At 44.8% G+C, this 21,748-nt stretch overlaps 3 protein-coding genes across 8 annotated transcripts; 2 read left to right on the forward strand and 1 right to left on the reverse strand.

Moving 5' to 3' along the window:
* Positions 1–168: 168 nt before the first annotated feature.
* Positions 169–2,146, forward strand: LOC139602994 (fatty acid-binding protein, liver-like). The gene is made up of 4 exons (XM_071453347.1): positions 169–235; positions 1,219–1,391; positions 1,683–1,772; positions 2,063–2,146. The coding sequence occupies exons 1-4, from the start codon at positions 169–171 to the stop codon at positions 2,111–2,113; spliced, it is 381 nt and encodes a 126-aa protein (XP_071309448.1). The 3' UTR covers positions 2,114–2,146.
* A 3,770-nt stretch (positions 2,147–5,916) lies between these two features.
* On the forward strand, positions 5,917–17,052 carry SRSF10 (serine and arginine rich splicing factor 10). Of its 5 annotated transcripts, XM_071453446.1 has the most exons (7): positions 5,921–6,153; positions 7,911–8,015; positions 9,672–9,775; positions 12,041–12,203; positions 12,478–12,531; positions 12,707–12,808; positions 15,858–17,052. In XM_071453446.1, the coding sequence occupies exons 1-7, from the start codon at positions 6,089–6,091 to the stop codon at positions 15,874–15,876; spliced, it is 612 nt and encodes a 203-aa protein (XP_071309547.1). In that variant the 5' UTR covers positions 5,921–6,088; the 3' UTR covers positions 15,877–17,052. The 5 variants fall into 5 exon arrangements, with proteins under 5 accessions (XP_071309546.1, XP_071309545.1, XP_071309547.1 ...); XM_071453445.1 differs by lacking the exon at positions 15,858–17,052 and having other exon boundaries at positions 5,917–6,153; positions 12,481–12,531; positions 12,707–14,897; XM_071453444.1 differs by lacking the exon at positions 15,858–17,052 and having other exon boundaries at positions 5,918–6,153; positions 12,707–14,897.
* Positions 17,053–17,284: 232 nt separating this feature from the next.
* Positions 17,285–21,192, reverse strand: PNRC2 (proline rich nuclear receptor coactivator 2). 2 transcript variants are annotated; one of them, XM_071453450.1, is made up of 3 exons: positions 21,032–21,192; positions 19,979–20,180; positions 17,285–19,517 (listed from the first exon to the last, which is right to left on the reverse strand). In XM_071453450.1, the coding sequence occupies exon 3, from the start codon at positions 19,497–19,499 to the stop codon at positions 19,077–19,079; it is 423 nt and encodes a 140-aa protein (XP_071309551.1). In that variant the 5' UTR covers positions 19,500–19,517; positions 19,979–20,180; positions 21,032–21,192; the 3' UTR covers positions 17,285–19,076. The 2 variants fall into 2 exon arrangements, with proteins under 2 accessions (XP_071309551.1, XP_071309550.1); XM_071453449.1 differs by having other exon boundaries at positions 19,979–20,183; positions 21,032–21,190.
* Between the last annotated feature and the right edge of the window lie 556 nt (positions 21,193–21,748).

The following is a 21,748-nucleotide window of genomic DNA, read 5'->3' on the forward strand; positions in this document are numbered from 1 at the left end:
TCAAGGTAAGAGCAGCGTGAACCAGAGGTTATGATCATTCAGAACAAATACCTCATTAATGATTGCTGTTGCCCAGTTAATCATTAGCCCTCTGACAGTCTGGGCTGGCCTCTGTGTTTCCATAAGTAGCATCCCCGTGGGCAGGGGCAGCCCTTGCTGTGTCCCACCATGGCGTTCGCTGGCACCTGGCACATCTACGCTCAGGAGAACCTCGAGCCCTTCCTCAAGGCTCTGGGTAAGTGCCTGCTCCTCCTCAGATCACTGCCCCCACAGCTCTGACTGCTGCATCTCCATGGATTTTGGCCTTTGCTTTCTGTGGCAAACTGCCCTGCTTGGTTCAGTCTGTTTGATCAAATTTGGATGTGAAAAGAAGCTGAAAGTTGCATAAATTGATGGAGAAAGGTTACAGATAACCCCCAAGGAAGAGCTGTTGTGTTGATTACCTGTAATTTTATAAACACATATAAGTAGAAACAGGCAATCAATTACTTATTCAGCCTCCCAATTATTGGTACAGAAGCCTTTTGTGCAGCACAAATGTTGTCAGTAATCTGTGAATAATTAACACTGGGAAAAGTGGTCAGTAACCTGTCAGTGCTTATCAAGTGTGCTAATGTCAGTAATCTCTGAGTGATTATCAAATCGAATCTGTGAGGATTAGGAGGTGCTACACCAATAAATGTGCACTTACCTTTGCCAACAAAACGTTCCTGTTGGGGTTTTAGAGTAAATAGGAGATATTCAGGAGAGTGAGATCCAGTTCCAGCTGAAAAGCCTGGTCTGACAGCGTGACAGAACCAAACCCTCTCCTGGTGACAATGACACCTTCAAATCATGCCAGGGACACCCCAAAAAGGGAGTTTGAGGTACTCCCACTGTTCCAGCTCTGACTGGACAGAAAATCCCCCAACTCCCTGGGAAAATAAAGCAATGCACATGTGGTTCTTTTCATGGAGCATTGTCACCCCATGGGCAGCCCTTAGGAGAAGAAACTGCATAATCTGACACATCACCAAATATCACAGCAAAACCTAACCAGACTAGAAGGACTGGAGCAAAAAACTCCTAGAGAACAGAGGAACCCAAACCAGGATTTGTCTTTTAACTTGGACATCGCCTTCCAGTACTGCTGTGGATCTTTTGTGCCTTTGTTGGAAGGCACAATTTGCTATTTTGCTATTTCCATAACAAAAAGTTCTGTTTTGCCCATTTTTGCAGGGTTGCCAGATGACACCATCAAAATGGCCAAAGATATTAAGCCTGTTGTTGAAATACAACAAAAAGGCAACGACTTTGTTGTGACTTCCAAAACACCCAACAAATCTGTAACCAACTCGTTTACACTGGGCAAGGAGGCTGACATCACCACCATGGATGGCAGGAAGCTGAAGGTAAAGCATTCCAAGAATAGGACATCTTTATTTATCCCTAAACCTCAGTTCACTTCAGTTTATGTGTGAGTGGAATTTGTTTGTACCATTTCCATTTGCAAATATTTCTACCACTTTAACAAACAGAAGTGTTCCTAAAACTCCTATTCAAATGCTGTGCTCTCTAGTTTAAATTAAAAGCTGTCCTTATGAAACATCAGTGTAATTTATTTTCTATTTATTAGTCCTCTACTTACTCGAATTGAATCCAAAATCTAAATTTTTAAAAATGTTTTTTAAATGTTCCAACAGTGCACTGTGAACTTGGTCAATGGGAAGCTGGTGTGCAAATCAGATAAATTCTCTCATGAGCAGGAAGTAAAAGGAAATGAAATGGTGGAGGTAAGTGCAAATAAGTGAAAATAAAGGCACTTGCAGAAAAATGCTGAAGGAAAAAAATGTTGATTAGCTCATAGTGTCTACAGAGTGTCCCTGTGGATAAAGGCTGCTCCGAGGGCACAACCAACTCCAACTTTCCCTTCATGCAAATGTTGTACATATATTTAAGTGTTGTACATATATTTACAGGCAGGTGCTGTGATTGTGTTTTCTTGTGGACTAGGATGGATTTATGCATGAATTACAGACACTTCTGCCACTTTGCTATAAAAATGTGTATTTGTCTCCCACAGACCATAACATATGGTGGAGTAACACTTGTCAGAAGAGGCAAGAAAGCATAAAGACAGATCCCCTCCTCTGTGACACCTTTACATACCTGAAATAAAGTGCACTTTCCACAAGCTGTGATCTCTGTTTTATCTGAACAAACACCATAGGAAATCAGGATGATTTCTGCTCTGCTTCCTCACAGCAGCCCCTTGTTACAGGACTGTGTTTTCCCCTCTGTCCTCAGAGTGACAGAAATTTGCCTCCCAGACAACCCAAGCTGCACATAAATCACACAGCTCCAGCTCAGCACAGTAATCCTTGGGAGCAGCCAAAAGCTACAGAAATGCTCCTTGATTTCTCACACCCAGACTGAGCTCACTCAGCCTTGGTCCCTGCTTCTGTTGAAGGTTGGTCTTTAACCAAAGCCGTTCTCTATGACCTGGCCAGCACAGAACAATCAGGCATTTGTTGAGCTGATCTGTACCACATGGCCCAGCAATAAAACAGCAATATTTGAAAAGCTGTGAAGCACTCAGCAGTCATTAACAATAGGGATGGCTGTTCTTAAACTGAATTACACAGAAGTACAATTAAGAGGCACTACGAGAGCAAAGAGAATTAAAATTTGCAGTGAACTCCCAGAGTCTCGTCATGGCCCAAGTCTGTGAGGCTGAAGTAAACCAGACTTTGCTCAGACCCTGTGTCTCCATTAAGTATAAAACACACAGGAGCTGTGCCTAGAACCATTTCTCTGCTGAGTAGATCCTATTATTGTGTTAGCAGCCCCATTTCATAACTGAAGTCGCTGCAGATTGGTTAGAATTGGTTTGAGGTGCAAGACCTCCATGAACAAAGTTGCTGGACTGCTAATGCCATTTAAAGCCCTCACGGGGAGGTTTTATCCCAGGGGAGAGTGCTGAGCTCCCATCTCCCCGTGCTAGAAGAGCAGTTTGTGAGGGGAGAAGTTGTGTTTTATTAACAACACAATGGGATACGAGCACTTTGGGAAGTGTATTCTTATCCTGGGATGAGGCTGCTCTCAGGGGGAGTTTCACTGGCATAAAGGATCATTGTGCTCATTCTGCTTCCCAGGCAGCTCCAATGCCAAGCACAGCCCTGCAGCCAGAATTCAATTCCATGTGAGTTACACAGAAATAAGATCAGCAGCACAGAAACCGGGGCTGGTAAAACCCAGGGAGGAGGAGGAGGAGGAGAGGGGGGTGCTTTAAAGCTGCTTTAAAGCACTGGTGCTGCAAAAAGCCACGCAAGAACTCAGCACCCTTCTCTCTGGGAGTTGCTGGGGAACTGCTGCAAACACACCCTGAAACCAAACCAAACCAAACACACGCTGTGGTTTTCCAGCAGGAAATTCACAGAATGCTGCAGGTCTGCAAGGATCAGAGGCTGTGCCTGCAAACTGGAGCATGGAACGTGCAAGACACTTCAGGTTTATTTCTAAACCAAGGCAGAGATCCTCCATTACTCATTTCAAACCTGCTACAAAAGGATTGTTGGAGATACCACACACTAAAAGCACAATGACCTTATTTAGAACTTCAACTCAGGCCAAGTAATTCTAATGGCTAAAATTCTAAAAAAATAAAAGAACACTTCACCTGGCTTTCTTCACAACTGCAATGACTTCATTTTTCCAGCAATGGTGCCAATCTTTCCCATCCTTCTGGCAATGTCCTTCTGCCACAGGGCACCCCAGACTTGGGTGGAATATTCAGTGCAGGTCCTTATGTGAAGCAGTCAAAACCTGAAGGATTTTGATCAGACTGAGATCTGTGTCCCATGGCCCAAAGGAATGAACATTCCTCAATGGCAGAACAGCCTGGGATGGCAGCTCTGGATTCACTATTCCACAAAAACAATTTTTCTGTGCATTTTTCTGTGAAGGACTCCACTGGAGTATTTATAATTGAACTTGGATCTTGTTCAAAGTTTTGATTCCCAATCTGACAAGCTCTGACAAGGTAATCCTGGCAGCATGGATTCCTATCCATCAAAGTCCACTCTCTGGTAAATTAATTGTTTTCAGAATGTCTGTAAATTTTTTTTTTTCTTTTTTGCTCTGTGCCAAGCACTCCCACCACAACTCCAGTCTCTGATGTGCGCTCTTGGCTTGATTTTTAGGTTCTTTTAATGATTTGTGTGAGCAGATCTGTGTTTATATTGCACAAGGTAACAACTCGACCTGCTGCTTGCATACAGAAAAATGCTAACTGTAAATATTTAATGCAAAAAACATGGTCAGAGATCCTCATCCCTTCTCTGTTGAGTCCTGCACACAGACCATGAACATACAACCATATAAATTCCTTGTTTTGGAGGTGTATATGTCTGCACATCTCCTGTGTTAGTGACTGAACTTCACCTGCCATTCAAACTTGAATCATCTGTCATTCAAAACCTGTAAAAATCAGGCACTTCTTAATGTGAGATTGCCAAGATATGAACAGCAATGTCCACCCACCAGTTTTCATTCATGAATATTAAAAATAAAGATGAAAATACACTGGTGGCAGACACCAGGGCTGCATCAGCTCCAAGTCTTTCTGTCCCTGCAGGAGTTTGCTGAAAATCCCTCACATGAAAATGAAAATACTTTTCACTGAACTCTTCACCAAACCCTGTGACTGTGGGGTCAGATGTGCCTTTTATCCACCTTTATGTAAGTCACACATGAGGGTGGTGAGAAACAATCTCTCCACCCAGCAACTGGATTGTTTTCATCACACAAACAACTTAAATGGAAAGGGCTGGTCCTGTGCAAACAGCCTGGTGAAAACTCCTGGGGCTCAGCAGGGCAGTGGGTAACGGTGTTCTCCATAAAAATTGCATTAATTACTCCGTGTGCAACAATAGTTACACACTCCAGAGAGACACTGGTCATTTATTTCAGTGTTGCACAGCTGGGGACCTGTGGGATTCCACAAATCGAGCTCACCGATGATCAAAATTTATTACTATTTACACATTTTAGCAAACAAAGGAATTAGTGTGCCTTGGCTACAGGTCACATAGTTCTGAAATAGTATTCTATCTTCTGTTGGTTAATTATTCTGTGGCTTCTCATGCTAATTAGTCCCGTTCTCTCCTTTTGGGCCAGTGGTCTGTGGGTTGATGGTCATGACCTGCCCCTGCAGATGTAAAATTACATTTTACCCAGCTGGAGATCATTTCAGCACGGTTGCTGAGTTGGGTTTATTAGTTTCTTCCTTATCTTCAGAGTTCTTGCCAGATGGCCCATAAATTCTGTATTCTTTGTGTCCTCTATCAGCGGGCATCCTTTTTTCTCAAGCTTTGTTAACCTCCCCCTAGGTCTGAGATCATCGAAGCATGTCCAGCCCTCAACTTTAACAAGGCAGTTCTACCAATCTGTTATTCTAACACAGGCACATCGCTTAGAGCTCGTTGCCTGCCGTTTCACGGGTTACATCTGCCTTCTTGTTGATTAGGCTAGAAGGCATGAAAACCTCAAACATCAAAGAACACCTTTTCTTAACAGAACTTATACATACTCCACATTTTGCAACAGCAATGCCACAGGACAGCGATCCCTTGAGCCTCAGAAAGGGCGTTAGAGCCCGAGGCGGTGTCAGCTGGCTGCACAGGAGGGAGCCACGGCGCCGTGAGGCGGCCGCACAAGGCCGGGCCGCGCTCTCCCCTCACGACGGGGGCGCCGCCGCCATCTTGCCCCGCGCGCGCTCCCCCTTCCCGCTCTTTCGGCGGGAAAAGCGAGAGGGGAGGGAGGGGGGAGCAGCGCGCATGCGCGGCGCGCGCCGGCGGACCCGCGAGCTCCCGCGCGGGGCCGGAGCGCATGCGCGCTGCCGGAGCGGGGCAGGATTTTGGCGCCGCGTTTCGCTCTCGCCGGAAGCCCCCCCGGGAAGTCTCGCGAGAGGCGGCGCGCGGGCGGGCGGTGCAGCTCCCCCAGGGTCGCCTCAGCCGCTCCCGCCGCGCCCGGGCCGCGCTCGCTCCTTCCCTCCCTCCTTCCTTCCTTCCCTCCTCTCCTTCCTGCCGTCCGCCCCGGCGCTGCCGACATGTCCCGCTACCTGCGGCCCCCCAACACCTCGCTCTTCGTGCGAAACGTGGCCGACGACACCCGGTGAGTGGGGGCGGAGCGGGGGCTCGCGCAGGCTTTGGCGGGCTCGCTAGGCCGCGGGCGCGGGGGTCCCCGCGCAGCCGGGGGAGGGGAAGGAAGGGGGCGAGCCCGGCCCGCTCCTTTCCTCCGCTTTGCCTTCTCCCTTCTCCCTGCCCTGCCTTCCATTTTCCTCGCGATGCTGCTGCTCGCTCCCCGCCTCTCCACGCGGGTTCGTTTCCAAACAGCGTCCAGACAGAACAAAGCTGGGCCGCAACAAAGTGAAACTCCCCGCAGCCCTTGGAGTGTGTCCAGCGGGATGTGGCACCGGGGCCATGCCGGACAGCCGCTGCACTTTGGGATGCTCCTCTGGAATTACAGTATTGCTGTTAGATGGGAGGAAATAGAGCGTTTGTGCCCAAAATTCTGCCGTGGCCGGTCCCGTTAGTGCGGGGCTGCTGCCGGTGCTGTTCTGCCGTGCTTGTTGTGTACCGGGGCCTCTCGGGACGCTCAGTCTGGAGTCGAGGGAAGCGATGCTTGGTCTCCGTTATAATCGTGTGGTTCCGAGAGCCCGTAAGGACTAAACGTGTGCAGTGAAAGAACTTCTCGTAGGGAGTTGAAACAAGAAAAACAGAGCATTGCACAGGTTCTTATTTATTCCTTATATGCTTTTAGTGAGCTGCTGGTTTTCTTCATTTCACTTGGGCAGTTCAGTGACCAAAACCACCTTTGGTGTTTGTTATTGTTTGTGGAACATTTACACATCGTCCTGGGGGCACGATGGAATGGAGTGAAAGTAAAATTTTTACTTTTTTTTTTTTTTTTCCCTTGAATTTGTTCATTTTTCCAGTAGTTTATTTTACTTTAAGAACAGCTGAGGATGATCACTTCCAAATTCTCTACAATAATGTGGATCCTGTTGAGGATTCACCTTAAGCACTGAGTTCTTGGAGGTGTTTTCATTGTGAGATCTCCATGCTGGTGGTAGTTCCCTTCTGCCAGCACTGACTGTGGAGATTTGTTTCCCAACTGGTGCAAGAGAAAGGAAAAAATATTAAAAACCAGTAGTAACTCTCACATACCACCTAAATATGGTATTGCATCAATCTTCTCGTGCAGGTTTTTGTCCTCAAATTAAATGTGAGGAGCTGATGTGAATAAGAAGCCTCTGTTGAGGAAAGGCTGTTGCAGGGCTGGCTCAGCTGAGCAGTTTTGTCTCAGCTCTCTAAAGCCAACTCTTTGGAAAAACTATCCCGAGGGCATGAGTGGCTGCTCACTGAGATCTGTTCTGTTTGATGTGGTTGTGAGTATTGATTATTCTATGGAAATGAGTTTGGGTGACTGGTTTGGTCTCACAGTGTTTATTTGGATCTCGTAATTGATGTTTGTGTGTTGCAAAATCACTGTTGAGGTGCTTGAATAATAATAACGATAATTTAACAATCCTTTCTTCCACTTTCTGCCAACCTTGCATTGAATGAAGTGGTGTGCATCGCTTCTCAGTTGACATTTTTGTTTTAGGTTGTGCTGAAGGCTGGTTTCAAACTGCCAGGGTGTACTTGAGCATCCCGAGCGTTTCAGAAAAGCTCCGTGTGCTCCCAGCACTGCCCAAACGTTTCTTCCCCCAAAAACGCCACTTTCATCCTCCACCAAATGCTTCCAAAAACCAAGGGTGCTGATATCAACTGTCGATTTGATTTTTTGCCTGTTCAGTCTCATTCTGGTGGGTGTTTTGTGGCACTCGGGCAGTGCCAAAGCCATATCAGGTGTTTGTGGTGTTGCAGGTCCGAAGACTTGCGCCGGGAGTTTGGGCGTTATGGGCCTATAGTTGATGTTTACGTTCCCCTTGACTTCTACACTCGTCGTCCCCGAGGATTTGCCTATGTTCAATATCCTTTCTTCAGATGGCTCATTAGTGAGGGGTGTTGAAGTTTGAAATTCAAGTTTGTGTAAGAGGTAACCAATCTCCATGAAAAAGCAGTTTACTTTTGTGTTGTATCTAATAAGTGTCTTACTTATGTCGTGATGTTTCGTTATTTTTGAAGATTTAACTTCTCTCAATTGTTCTTTGCCTTTTTTGCAAAACTTAAATCCAGTAATATAAAAGCTTGCTTATGCCACTGAAATTAATACTATATGATTTAAATGAAAATTTATCACTGACTCAAAATTGTCTAGCACGTTTTTATTATCACTGGTGTGTAAGTAAAGTTGTGCTTAGCAAAATGTGGCTGCTATTCATTGTTAATTTAACAAATGGAAACTGGAATCACTTGATCAAAATCAGATTGTATAAAAAATGAGGTGAACTTCTTTCTTTAATATTGTCCCCTAATTTGCTGTCCTCTGTTGTTGCCTCAGAATGTAAAGCTGTACAGTAATGGCGACCCCAAAGAGAAAGCATGAAAGAACCTTTAGAGTAGAGTTCAACAATTAAGGCAAGTAGACAAGCCAAAGACCTCTTAAGGATCAGGCTTGAAGAGAAGGGAGAGTTTGGGAAAAGAAAAAATAAAGAAAAGCTGGAAGAAGGACAAGCCATAATGGGAGACAAAGCTGCGCTTTATCTACAAAAGGGGGAAAAGGTTGTTTTTCAAAGTTAAAGATAAAGCCATCTGTCATTTTTGGCCAAGCATCTCATGACAAGTCCTTCTGACAAGCACTTAAAGAGTTAAAGGTCAAGATGAAGTTGAATGGTGGCCAAGATTAAAGGAGTCATACCTGATGTATCCTACAGAATAACAGTTTTTCTTCTGTCTGTCATGTAAGCAGTAATTTGATGAATTATTCTGGTTTAGTCCATTGACAAAACCTGTAATATTTCTCTTGTGAGTGCTACTGTAACTGTGGTCTGAATGAAATGGAAGTTTCTCTCCTGCAGAGATGATGCTGCTGAGACATGAGTGGCCTGGAGGGGAAAGGCAGCTCATTGTTTTGGGTCCCACCAGCTGGAATTAGGGGTGTAAATTGCAGCATTAAAACAAATGTCTGTCACTGTACCTTGGCCCCGAGTGGCAGTGCAGGGCTCTCCTCTCACACTGGGGAGGCTGTCTCTGCACACAGGGCTGTGACATAGCATCAGTTAAACCTAAAATCAGTTGTTTAAAACAAAAAGAAAAGCTTTATTCCAATTCCAAAGTCCATAGTTAATATTTACTGTTGGTATGTCCAACATAATTTAAGAACTAGGGCTTAATTTTAATAAACTCAATACAGTGGAGAGAACTAAATGACCATTAAAAGTGTGTTTTGAAAGGATACCTTTGTTTTCTTTGCATAAGTACAAGTGGGAGAAGAAAAAAAATTAAGAGTATCACATAGCAAGTGCTTGCTGATGGATAAATTCATGGTCATATTACAAGATTTTAATTTTATAACAGGAGTTCTCAGCTAGCTGGTGTTAATTAAAGAAAACATTAGTGTGTAGAGTAGCATGACTAAAAAACTTAAACCATGGCTGTAAAATGAGAAAATAACTTGCAAATTTTTATTTTAAATACCAAATGTGTTAAACTGCTCAAATTGCCAAGTACCTTAACACTGGCCACATTTGAAGATGTCCGTGATGCAGAAGATGCTCTCCATAACCTGGATCGGAAGTGGATTTGTGGTCGGCAAATAGAAATCCAGTTTGCACAGGGGGACCGCAAGAGTGAGTGCCTGCATTTCCTCATCTCCCTGCATTTCCTCATCTCCCTGCATTTCCTCATCTCCTGCATTTCCTCATCTCCCTGCATTTCCTCATCTCCCTGCATTTCCTCATCTCCCTGCATTTCCTCATCTCCTGCATTTCCTCATCTCCTGCATTTCCTCATCTCCCCGCATTTCCTCATCTCCCCGCATTTCCTCATCTCCCCGCATTTCCTCATCTCCCCGCATTTCCTCATCTCCCTGCATTTCCTCATCTCCCTGCATTTCCTCATCTCCCTGCATTTCCTCATCTCCCTGCATTTCCTCATCTCCTGCATTTCCTCATCTCCTGCATTTCCTCATCTCCTGCATTTCCTCATCTCCCCGCATTTCCTCATCTCCCCGCATTTCCTCATCTCCCCGCATTTCCTCATCTCCCCGCATTTCCTCATCTCCCCGCATTTCCTCATCTCCCCGCATTTCCTCATCTCCCCGCATTTCCTCATCTCCCTTCATTTCCTCATCTCCCTTCATTTCCTCATCTCCTGCATTTCCTCATCTCCTGCATTTCCTCAGCTCCTGCATTTCCTCATCTCCCTTCATTTCCTCATCTCCCTGCATTTCCTCATCTCCCTGCATTTCCTCATCTCCCTGCATTTCCTCATCTCCCTGCATTTCCTCATCTCCCTGCATTTCCTCATCTCCCTGCATTTCCTCATCTCCCTGCATTTCCTCATCTCCCTGCATTTCCTCATCTCCCTGCATTTCCTCAGCTCCTGCATTTCCTCATCTCCCTGCATTTCCTCATCTCCCTGCATTTCCTCAGCTCCTGCATTTCCTCAGCTCCTGCATTTCCTCATCTCCCTGCATTTCCTCATCTCCCTGCATTTCCTCATCTCCCTGCATTTCCTCAGCTCCCTGCATTTCATCTCCCTGATTTCAGCACCCAGCCCTGCACGTGCTGCTCATTGTTGTGATGTGTTCTTACTGTATATAAATAGCACATGGATGTTCTGCCTTTCATCCAGTGACTGTTAATGACTCGTTTAATTATGAATGGCTAACTAAGTACAGCAGTCACCACAGTCATTCTTCAGAGCTTTCTGTGCAGCTCTGTGTGATTTCCAGGATTGAGGTAATGTCTTCATTTTCATTTGGCTTCAGGATAAAAGTCAGTTTCAAGTTATCTCAATTCAAGGTGGAGCAGAACTTGTATTTTCTGAACAGATAAATGCAAAGAGAATTTGGGTCTTTTAAATCTGTTGTTTGTGTGCATAGTCTTAATTTGCAGGGAGATACAGATTTGTAAAACCTGGCTCAACCCTGTTGGAATAAAGCAGGACTGTAATACTCATGTGATGCCTGGAAATAAAGAGACCTTAAAGGGCTTTAGTTACAGCCCTCAGAGAAACAACCTGACTGTCCAGTTCTCCCTCAGGTCCTCACAATTAACTTTAATGGAGTCAGTGGAAATTCTACACTCCAAAGGACAACTTTCTGCCCTGTGTATAAACATTGGATTTTCTAACAAGTTTCTGAGCAAAATTAACTAAATCCACCTTAGTGTGTTGCAAGCAGCACTAAAAACTTAAAATTTGAAGCTGTTTAGTACAGAGGATGTTTGTTCCAGCATGTTTAAATACTTAGAGCATGAATTTCATACAAAGGAAGGATAGCTGTGCTGCTTAGAGGAAATACAGTGGAAGACTAATAGGTTCATTCATTCTTAATTACTTTAATAACTAAGCTGCAGAGTGAAAGTGAATTGTTTTATTGGGGGGTTCCTTTTGGAATCAGACTTCCCTTTGTGTGGCATCCACCAAAGCCTTTGTGTAAGCTGGGCCTTTAATCATCACAGACAGCTGTGGATCAGGTGTGAGGATGGTGCTGTGCAGCCAGGAGAAAGTGTTTAATTGGCTTTCACTCACTGGGTAAATTCAGGAATGTCAGAATGTGTCAGTCATGGCTCTGACCTGCTGTACCAGTTTCCAGCTGGCCTGAGATCACCTTGGCCAGCTCTGTGTTCTGGTTTTATGGAGCATTAGTCCTTTCTGACTGGTTTTGAGGGTTTTTTTGTTTGTTTTGCTTTCTAGATTTACAGTGCCCCCAAGGCTGCATTAATTTGTGTCCAGTGGCTCAAGTGGCACAGAGCAGCCTCTCACCTGTCCCTTCATAAGCATCAAATCACAAATGAACCTTTCTGCTCAACACCAAATACACGGCTTAAACCTTGAGGGGGGAAAAAGTAGGGCATCATCTTCACCTGCAAATATTGCTATTTTTACAGCACCAAACCAAATGAAAGCCAAGGAAGGGAGAAACCTGTACAGCTCCTCTCGTTACGATGACTATGACAGATACAGGCGGTCTCGGAGTCGCAGCTACGAGCGCAGACGGTCGAGGAGTCGCTCCTTTGATTACAGCTACAGAAGATCCTATAGTCCCAGAAAGTAAGTGTAGTGTGTGGGGCTGGCCTCAGCTCACAGCACAGACACAGCACGCTCACTATTTCATTGTCACACTTTGCAAGAATCTTTTTTTTCTATCGTGGGAGTTGCGTACCTTGCATGCTGCATCTGATCAGGAATAATGAATGAAACCTTTCTGTGCTGCATTGGAGAGTAGCTAAAAGCAAATGCACAGCTTGAAAATAGAATGTGTAAAGTATTTGTACGTTTACCTAGGTATTTGTCACCGTTTACTTTTTCTGATGTGCCTTTTTAGCAGTAGACCTACTGGAAGACCTCGTCGTAGCAGAAGCCATTCGGACAATGATAGGTAAAAATCACTTTTTACACCCTTTAAATTGCAAGCTAGATCACTGTATTCCTTTAACTATAGGTTTAAAAAAAAAAGTTTCTCCTGCAAAAACGGTAAACAATTTTTAATGTACTAGATGTCTAAGAATAGTGTTTTTACATTCAAATCTCCTCTCTCCCCTTTATTCTGCTAGGTTCAAACACCGCAATCGATCTTTTTCAAGATCTAAGTCCAATTCAAGATCACGATCCAAGTCACAGCCCAAGAAAGAAATGAAGGCTAAATCACGGTCTAGGTCTGCATCTCACACCAAATCTAGAGGCACCTCTAAAACAGATTCTAAAACACACTATAAGTCCAGCTCAAGATATGAGAAGGAGTCGAGAAAAAAAGAACCAGCTAGATCCAAATCACAGTCAAGATCACATTCTAGATCTAGGTCAAAATCCAGATCGAGGTCTTGGACTAGTCCCAAGTCCAGTGGCCACTAACAGTGTATCCATGTTGGTTTAGGCATGTAAGATTCATTTACACACAGTTCAGTTTACTTAAATTATCAGGAATATGATGTTGCAACAGTGCTAAAAAATATTTTCTTTGTCAGTTTTCCCTGTAGCCGACAATGGTTGAAATTAAAACAGTGTTGAGAAGCCACAGAGAGAGAGAGAGAGGGAGAGAGATTGTCCACTTGGTTAAATGTCATGGGCAGCTACTGATTTGGTTGTGGTGTCTCTATGTATATTTTTGTAAAGATTTGCATTTTTAATGCTTAGATATTTGGTGATGACTTGATTGATCGTAACTTGCAACATTGTCCTTTTACAAATGTCACACCCATAGAGAAATTGGTACCAGTTTGTGCTGGGCAGTTAAACCAGCTGTTGAACTGGTTCTTCAACTCTCTAAACTTTGTGAGGAAAAGGAAAACTGGACAGCTGTAGTGCAACACTGGCTGCTGGGAAATCAGCCTGGCAGAGTTTGTTTCCATGGCTCCAGGGCAGGTTTCAGTGTTCTCCGTGCCCACCAGCCCCAGCAGGTTGGCACATGGAGCTCTGTGGAGGGAGATTTGGGAGATTTCTCTTTAGCCTGCTGTCTGGAGAGATGGTACTAACCTTGCATGTTCGACACGGGCAGAGAGAGCTGCTCTTGGAGCTCACTCAGAGCCCCGGGATAGAGGAGAGGCTTCACTGCCTCTGCCCTGGCTGCTGGTGCTGAAAGTGAGGGAAAAACCCACCTTGAAATGGAAAATCTAAATTCAGATTTCAGCAAACGGCAGAGCAACTAAATATTAGGTTGTGTGTACATTTTATGCAGTTTTTTGTATCTATTCTCAGTTTTAGTGAGCAGTTAACCATAAAGTTGCTTAGTTTTCCTGCTGTTAGATACAAGTAGATCGTTTCGAGTTGTGTGTGTACAGTATATAAGAACTAAACTTTTATGCCAATGACTCCTGTGGTTAGTTGGTGTATTCATAGGTATCAAACTGTAGCCATCTCCCCGGGTTACCAGGCTTGCTTGCTTTTTACACAGCAAAAAAAGCAGTTGGTCAAGCAAGCCCGAATCACTCCTTCCTCAGAATGGATAGTGGTTTGGTTAAAAGATTTCATTTTCCTTCAGAACAAATGTTTGAAGTTGGATATGAACAAGAGCTGCATCTCTAGTTATGTAGTTTATCACTAATACAGTATATTTAGAAAATTGAACGTGAAAAATAACAAACCCAGTGTGTAATCTTACCAGTATTTCTCTAGGAGGCAAGATCCTTTGTTATGGAAATGGCTTTTGGCATTGGGTTTTTTTTCTCTTTACCTTCAAAAGCCACCATCAAACACTTAATGTTCCTCGCTGTCTGATGTCTGTAGCATATAAAGACACTGATTTCCAAAAGTTCTTTTTTAGAGAAATGTTTTAGGGTTTGGGTTTAGTGTTTCAGCAGGGCCTTTCAAGAAGCGCAGATGGCTTTGGGGTCTCGTCAGCGGAACGTGCTTAGGGGTTGATCCTAGAACCTTTGTACATTTAATAGTATTTCTAACTTTTTCTTTACTGTTTGCAGTTTAATGTTCATGTTCTGCTATGCAATCATTTATATGCACGTTCCTTTAATTTTGTAGACTTTCCTGGATGTATAGTTTAAAAACAGCAAAAAGTCTATTTAAAACTGTAGCAGTTAGCGTGCAGCTCTAGCAGAGGAAAGTTGTGGGATTAAACTTTGTATTTCCTTTCTTATAGAGGCTTCTAAAAAGGTATTTTTATATGTTCTTTTTAACAAATATTGTGTACTACCTTTAAAACATCGATGTTTTGATCAAAATAACTAAAGACCCAGCTTATTTTCTGCTTGCTGTAAATTTAGCAAACATGCTGTAATAAAAAAATGAAGGAAATACTGATCCACTGGAATTATTGTAGCATTAGAATTTGACTCCAGAGCATGGTTAGGAGTAGAGCTATGCATCCCTTATGGAGTAAAATCCTTACTATGGTATTTCAGTAAGGGCAGGAATTTTTCATTTAGTGTCTGAATAAATAATGTCACTTCACATTTTTGAAGGGGTACAAGACAAACTGAGAACACTAAGCATAAGTTGTACTCTAATATATTGAATTTTCTTTGCCATTAACTTTCATTATTGCTGGATGGACTTGCCCCATAGGTTATAATTCAGATATTATTAGCCAGGTTATGAAACTACTTAAAAGCAAACACTAAAGGTTCATACAGAATCAAAATGATGGTATCACCATAACAATTTATAATTGCCATATCCAAACTGATGCCAGCAGTGGTTCTGTGGGAGGTGGCAGCAGGGCTGGAGCTGCCTCCTGGCACTGGTGTGTGCCCAGCTGAAGGTTCTGCCCTGCAAGACAAAAATCCTCTGTAAAGCACTGAATTGCTTTCATAAAGCCACTGTCACCCTTTCTAAGTTGAGCTGTGATTATTTCTGCTTCTAGCAGCAGAAACCCCCACTCTTTTCAGCTTTATAGAGTTATATATATAAATATAATATAGTCTTCATGGCCAACTGCTGCTTGAGAGGGGTCCTGGTGCCTGCGTGGTGGGGAGAGCGTGGCTGTGTCTGCCAGGCCCTGCAGGGATTGCTGTGCTTGGTGCTGCTGCTGCTCCAGCTGCACTTGGAGCTGCAAGGGTGGGAGGAGGGAGGAGAAATCTCCATGTCCAGGCAGAGTAACAGTAACTATTCCTTAACTGTTGTGTCAGCATGTCCTTATATTGTGTGCCTCAGCATTTATGTATAGCACAGTTTAATTTTTGTTTTGAAAAGCCAGATCATTGCAAGTATAATGTAGTGTCTGCCAGTTCTGATGGTTCTTTCTTTCTCTCCCAGAGGTAGGACTAAACTTTGACTTGACTTGTGTATATGAACAAGCCAGAAAAGCCGAACACAAACCCACGATGTTTCAAGAGTGCATGAATAAAGATGTTGTCCTAGTTCTTGCTCCCATGGAAAAATTGTGAAGAAGCTGTTCTGTGGGCCTTTCAGTTGGGGACGAGTTAGCAGGATGTGGCCAAAAGGGCAGGGAATGTTTATGCATTCATGCAAATCAAGCCACAGCCCATCTAGATAACATCTCCCTTCCTTGATGCAGGTATCCCAGTCCTGCCCTAAAAAAAGCAGGAGCCTGTCTTGTGCAAGCTTCCTGCAGGTTATGCACAGCTGGAATGCAAGAACTTTGCAGGCTACAAAAGATCATGTCTAGATATCTTTCTTTTGGAGTCTCAAGAACGGTGGGAATTACGTTTTTCTGTGGTAAATCTAGATTTTGTCATTCCTGCAAAATTTGTAGAATTGAAGTAGTGTGTAAAAAAAACCTCTGCTGAAATTAATGGCTGTGCTCCAAAATATCTGCAGCGAATCGATTGGTGTCAGCAGTCATAGAAGGCTCTATTGGAACTTCTTTTTCACCTAAAGTCCATGCACCCAACTGGTAATTAAAAATCTTCAATTTAGTGGTTAAGTAGCTGGGTGTTTAATTAGGGACTCTGATAGACTGGTCTCTGAAAGCTCAATGTTATCCTTTCTATGTCTTCTCAAGATGTTTAATGTACAGTATCATGGATTTACTCAAAGTGGAATCTTTTGGTTTCAATGTTGTTTGGAGCTCTCTGCTTGGACAGAGCTTTTTTTCCTGCCTGTTGAGTCGGGTGCCAGCTGGGGTGTGCTCAGAGCAGGGCAGTGCAGCCTCACCCAGCACTGCTGCTCGGGCCTTGCCAGGCAAGTACAAAGGGATACAATTGACACATTTTTAGGACATAATCACCCATTAAGAATTGCTGGTTTTCTCCATTTATCTTGTAACTTGCTTAAAAAAGTCTGTAGTCCATTGCTATAATTAATATTTGTCTAAAGATGCTCTTGCTGCTGAGACTATTGTAGGAAGGGAAGACTCTGTACCCTGTAGTGTGTTTGATCGGAGATGCTGATGTTTTATTCACCCACATCCTTTCTTCTTGAGTTTTGTGTTCCATCTGTGCAAATAACCCTGTGAATTGGGAATAAAATGTACAAGTTTTGACTATAACTTGAGAGCACCTTCTGACTTAATTAATCCAGCTGTAGTGTGTGGGAGAGGGAGCCCCAAGCTTTTGGTTTTGTCAGGAACGTTAATTAGTGTTAATTCTCCAGCCCTGTGTTCCCTAACCACTGCAAAGGCATCAAGAGAAGGCTGCAGTTAAGGAAACCTCCCTTGAGAGGGGAACTGCCAAAATGAGGTCATCCCACTTTTCCATTTCCATCTGAAAACAAAGGAATGCTTTTAGGGGGTAAAAAAAAAGTTTATTTATGTTTTGTTTCCAATTTGTACAAACATCATCAGTAATTGACAATTTGAAGTAGAGAATAGATAATTAACTGGGATACAGCTCAGACTCTGGTGAAGGTCCAGGTCACAACACAAGTTTAGAGACTGCCAATTCCGTGTGATTTGGAGCAAGAATTTTCAATAATTTTGTAAACATTCAGCTCAGCTGCCACTGCATTTGGAATGTACAGAAAGACACCTCCAAACATTTCACAATCTGCAAAAGGCCCGTTCAAATTAAAGCACTTTGGTTTTTTTAGTAAATCCTTGTCTTTTGAAAGAAGCCTGGTTGCTCCTGAGCTGTCACCCTCAGCTGATCCTGCTGGAGGTGACAGCTCAGGAGCCACCTGCCCTGCCCCTCTGCCGAGGGATTGCAGCAGACTGGGACAAAATGTTGTTTTACAGAGCATTGATGCATTTCAGAAACACAGAATGATTCCAATCCTTCAGTTTTATCCAGCACCTGAACCCAGGCATTTGCATTTCTTGTGAAACACTTGATTTGAACACTTCAGTGGTTTTTTCATCACTGAACACACTCCTCTCCTACACATTCACAACAGGAGGATCTGGGATCTGAAACTCCAGCAGCTTTTTTTTTTTTTTTAAGTTTTTTTTTTTCTTTAATTAAAAAAAAATCTAAATAAGCATTTTTTGCACTGATTTTACTTAAAAAAAAAAGAGATCAGAACCAAATACAATGTGCATATTCATTGCATGTGAAGTGCAAGGGCACAGCCACAAATGTCTTTTTTTTTTGTTAATTTTTTTTTTTAAACAAAATATCATTTTTTTAAACCAGGCCACGTACTCAACATGGTCATCTTACATTCAGCAGTTTTGTACTAAAAATACTTCTGTGCAGGAAAGCCCAGCAGAAATTTACATATGCTACAATGTTTTACATGTATTTACATGGCTCTGTCTTCCCTGTGAGAACATCTAACACCTGCCCCAAACTATTCATTGTTACAGGGGAACCAATTTAACACCAAACTATGGAACTACTCCACCTTTTTTATAAAAACTAATAGAAAAATGTGGTTTGGAACTCCTCAGTGCAGTGGGCACACAAAGGATCTGGAGGAGCTTTCTTGGCAGTCACCTGGGGCAATGCAAGGTCTTGAGTTGGCACTCGTGGAGATTCCTGGGAAGCACAGCTGGGTCTGCCCGGGGAGTTCTTCCACACCCTTCCAGAACATTCCAGATGGGAGTCGGGGCTTGAAACGCTCACCCACCACTGCAGGAGTGCCACTAAAGCTCCCAGGGCAGGGCAGGGATCAGCTGTGCCTCCCCGGGTGCCCAGGTGGAGGTTTCTGCTCTGCAGAGTGTTTAGCAAATCTCACACCAGCCTGAAAAGGAGCAAATCACCTGACTAAAGTTTTCAGTGCGTTTTTATTTTCAGTTCATGCTGCATTAAGTTAGGTAAAAGGTGGTTTTCTAACAATTCAAAGCCACAATTCCAATTTTGGCACACAGTCCCATTTATTCTTAAATACAGTAAATGGTGACTGCTCAGGATTTGATTGATTTACAAGAAAATATCTATTTCACAGTGAGGTGAACACAGCACTGAACTTTTGAGGTAAAAGATGAGGGGAATGTAAACTTTCACCCCTCTCCAAGTGACTAACTACATGCAGCAAGAACACCTGGTCCTGGCACACCTGGAGTTTGGAATAACAATGCTCAAATCTGAAACCCTGACAGTTGAAATCACTTCTGAAAATCACACAAGTTACACCTCAGGCCTGGACTTTCAGTAAGGTTTTGAGCTGAAATGTCATTATTTCCTTATCAGAAGGTTTAAAAGAAACAGGTACCCAGTGGCTTGGTGGCTTAGGCAGAACACTTGGGGAGGGTGGCTCGCTGAACTTGGCTCCAGCATAGTTCTGGTTGCTCTGAGGGGTGAACAACAGGTTGTGATTGGACAGAGCAGCATTCCAGTTGGGATTCTTGGGGAAGTGAACGTTGTTCTTCCCCCCTTTCTGCATGGCCTGCCATGCACCAGGAGAGGAGCTGCAGCCGTGGCCTCTTTCCTTCTTCGCGTAGGTTTTCATCTGAGAATTGGGGTCTTTGCTCTTCTGCCTGTTTTTAAGTTGCTGATGGTTCTTGGTGGTGTTTCTGGACTGGGGAACGGGAATGTTGTATCTTTCTCCACCGCCCATCTTCAACTTAAATGTCACCTGGAAAAACAAGAGGAGTCAGGATAAGTCTTTATTACTCTTTCATTTAAAACAAAGTATAACAGAGAATGTTTAGATTTCAAGCAAAGGGATAAAAAACAACCTAACCAAAACTGGCTCTAAACACACCACGCCTCTCCTCAGAAAAGGTCTAACTGAAGGAATGGGACTGACAAAACCTTGGTCAGAAAAGGCAGAGCCAGATTTTATCAGTCGATATTGAGTGCTGGAGACATTTAAATTCAGCCTGTTAGCACCTTAAGACTGGGCAAAGTTTGCACTGATAAGGCCACTGCCCAAACTCCTGGTAAGTGTAAATTGCTCTGATAAACTCAAAATGAGCCGAAAAGCACCTCAAGTGGAGCAGATTTCATGCAATTCCCAAAGCCCATGTCCAGCCTTCAGCACTTCCCTGCTGGCTCTCCTGCAACGTTTATTTCCCCTCTCCCACCTCCATTTACCTCTCAGTGGTCTTCTCCGATTCCACACTCTCCAACTCTTGTCCCCTTTCTTGCTTCCAAGCCTGAAAGAAGAGGTGCTGCCTTGTGCTGGACTCCTTCCTTTGGCTGGGAATAGAAGTTCTCATGGGCCGATCTGCTGTCTTCAGCCAGGGAGCCGAGCCCAACATCGGATTCTCGGCACAGAAGCTCCAAGGGAGAAGTCCTGCTGCAGAAACGAGAAAAAAATTTCAATCCAGATTATGGAAACAGTTGTTTCAGTTCGGGGTGGAAAGAAGGGCAAGCGGAAATAATTCAGACTCTGCTGTTCTGTTTATATGTTAAAGACGACAACATCCTACTAACAAAACCCCAAAACCCCACCCAAAGAAAAAGACACAGCTTTGTCTTTCCCTACTTACATAAAGTTCACGACCATATTTAGCATATCCCAAGTAACATTTTGCTCGTGCTCTGTCTTACAAAGCATTTTAACAGACAAACAAGAACTTTACTTTTTCCCTACTAAAACGAAAGGGATAAAGTACAATTTAAAATACTTTGGGAACTGGGACAATACAGGAACTGCCCACACAGTGCCCAAACCTTCCCCAGCCATTACAGAGCTCCATTTGTCTCTGTCAGCTGTTTCTTTAATCTTCGTTAGCCAAGTAATTCCTTAATAACTCTTACACTAATTTCCTGTTTTACTCATGGCTGGTCTTTCCTGGGATCTCTGAGATTTTAATCTTGACGCACTGTAGTCTGTTCAGCTCCTGTCGCTCCCCAAACTCAGCAGCCCCCTGCCCATCCCTCCCAGAGCTCCAGTGGAGCCGCCCATCTCCATTTCCAGCTTCCGCCTTGTTTGGACTGAAACCAAGAGCCGAGATAACGTCACCGGCCCCGGCCCAGCTGCCCTCTACTCCCGCTGACCGGAGCTTCTTCGCCTCCGAACTTTCTCCCTTTTCTCACCGACACCTGGGGGGAGCCGGGACCCCCCCGTTCCCCCTTCCCCAACAACGGAGCACAACATGGCGGCGGCCGCGCCCGGCCCTTCCCGCACCGCTCCGCCCTTACCGACTTCTGTCCGCTCCGCTCTCCCACAAGCACGGACACACACACGGCCCTCCGGGAACCGACCCCGCGCTGCTCCGCCGTCACCGTCCGACCCCCGCCCCCAGAGCTCGCTCGGCTCCGCTCCGCGCCGCCCCTCACTCTCCCTCACAAAATGGCGGCCGCGTCCTGCGCCGTTTAACACCCTCTCCCTCCTCCCTCCTCCGCGGGGCCGCGGGGCCGCAGCCAATGGGAGCTCGCCCCTTGCGCGCTCCGCCAATGGGAGCCAAGCCCCGCCTGTTGCCAGGCGGGCCCGGGGCAGAGGGGCCGTGGCGCGCGGGCGGGCGGGGCCGCCATTTGAATCCCCTCACGGAGGGCAGCGCGGGAGCGGCCGCCGCTCTTTGTCCCGCCCGGGCCGGCCCCGCCGCCCGGCACCGCCCGCGGGCCCCTCCGACCCCTCGCCACAGCCCCCGGCCCCGCTGCCAGCCCCGCCCCGCCCGCGAATTAGCACAACAAACATCGCGGGGAACGCCCGCGCCAGCTGCCGCTGGGGGCTTCAAAGAGGTGAAATAATTAACAACAACAAAAAAGAGAAACGCACAAAAAACACCCGGCTGTGCGAGCGAGGGGCGTCGAGAGAAGGGATTCAGCGAACAAAGAGTAAAATCCGGCCCCCCGGAGATGGCCGCAGCGCTCTGGTGTTAAATGGACGGTGTCGGGTGTGTTGTACCCATTCCCCAG

Source organism: Agelaius tricolor, unplaced genomic scaffold, assembly GCF_023055355.1.
Source record: "Agelaius tricolor isolate 1412-34295 unplaced genomic scaffold, bAgeTri1.0.p SCAF_36, whole genome shotgun sequence".
Classification (NCBI taxonomy): Eukaryota; Metazoa; Chordata; class Aves; order Passeriformes; family Icteridae; genus Agelaius; species Agelaius tricolor.

Bases quoted from the DNA above. Each gene is read 5' to 3' on its own strand.
- PNRC2 (XM_071453450.1), bottom strand. From the start codon at position 19,499: ATGGGCGGTGGAGAAAGATACAACATTCCCGTTCCCCAGTCCAGAAAC.
- LOC139602994 (XM_071453347.1), top strand. From the start codon at position 169: ATGGCGTTCGCTGGCACCTGGCACATCTACGCTCAGGAGAACCTCGAG. The intron at 1,392-1,682 runs GTAAAGCATTCC...ATGTTCCAACAG, and splicing joins TGGATGGCAGGAAGCTGAAG to TGCACTGTGAACTTGGTCAA. The intron at 1,773-2,062 runs GTAAGTGCAAAT...TGTCTCCCACAG, and splicing joins AAGGAAATGAAATGGTGGAG to ACCATAACATATGGTGGAGT.
- SRSF10 (XM_071453444.1), top strand. From the start codon at position 6,089: ATGTCCCGCTACCTGCGGCCCCCCAACACCTCGCTCTTCGTGCGAAAC. The intron at 9,776-12,040 runs GTGAGTGCCTGC...CTATTTTTACAG, and splicing joins TGCACAGGGGGACCGCAAGA to CACCAAACCAAATGAAAGCC. The intron at 12,532-12,706 runs GTAAAAATCACT...TTATTCTGCTAG, and splicing joins AGCCATTCGGACAATGATAG to GTTCAAACACCGCAATCGAT.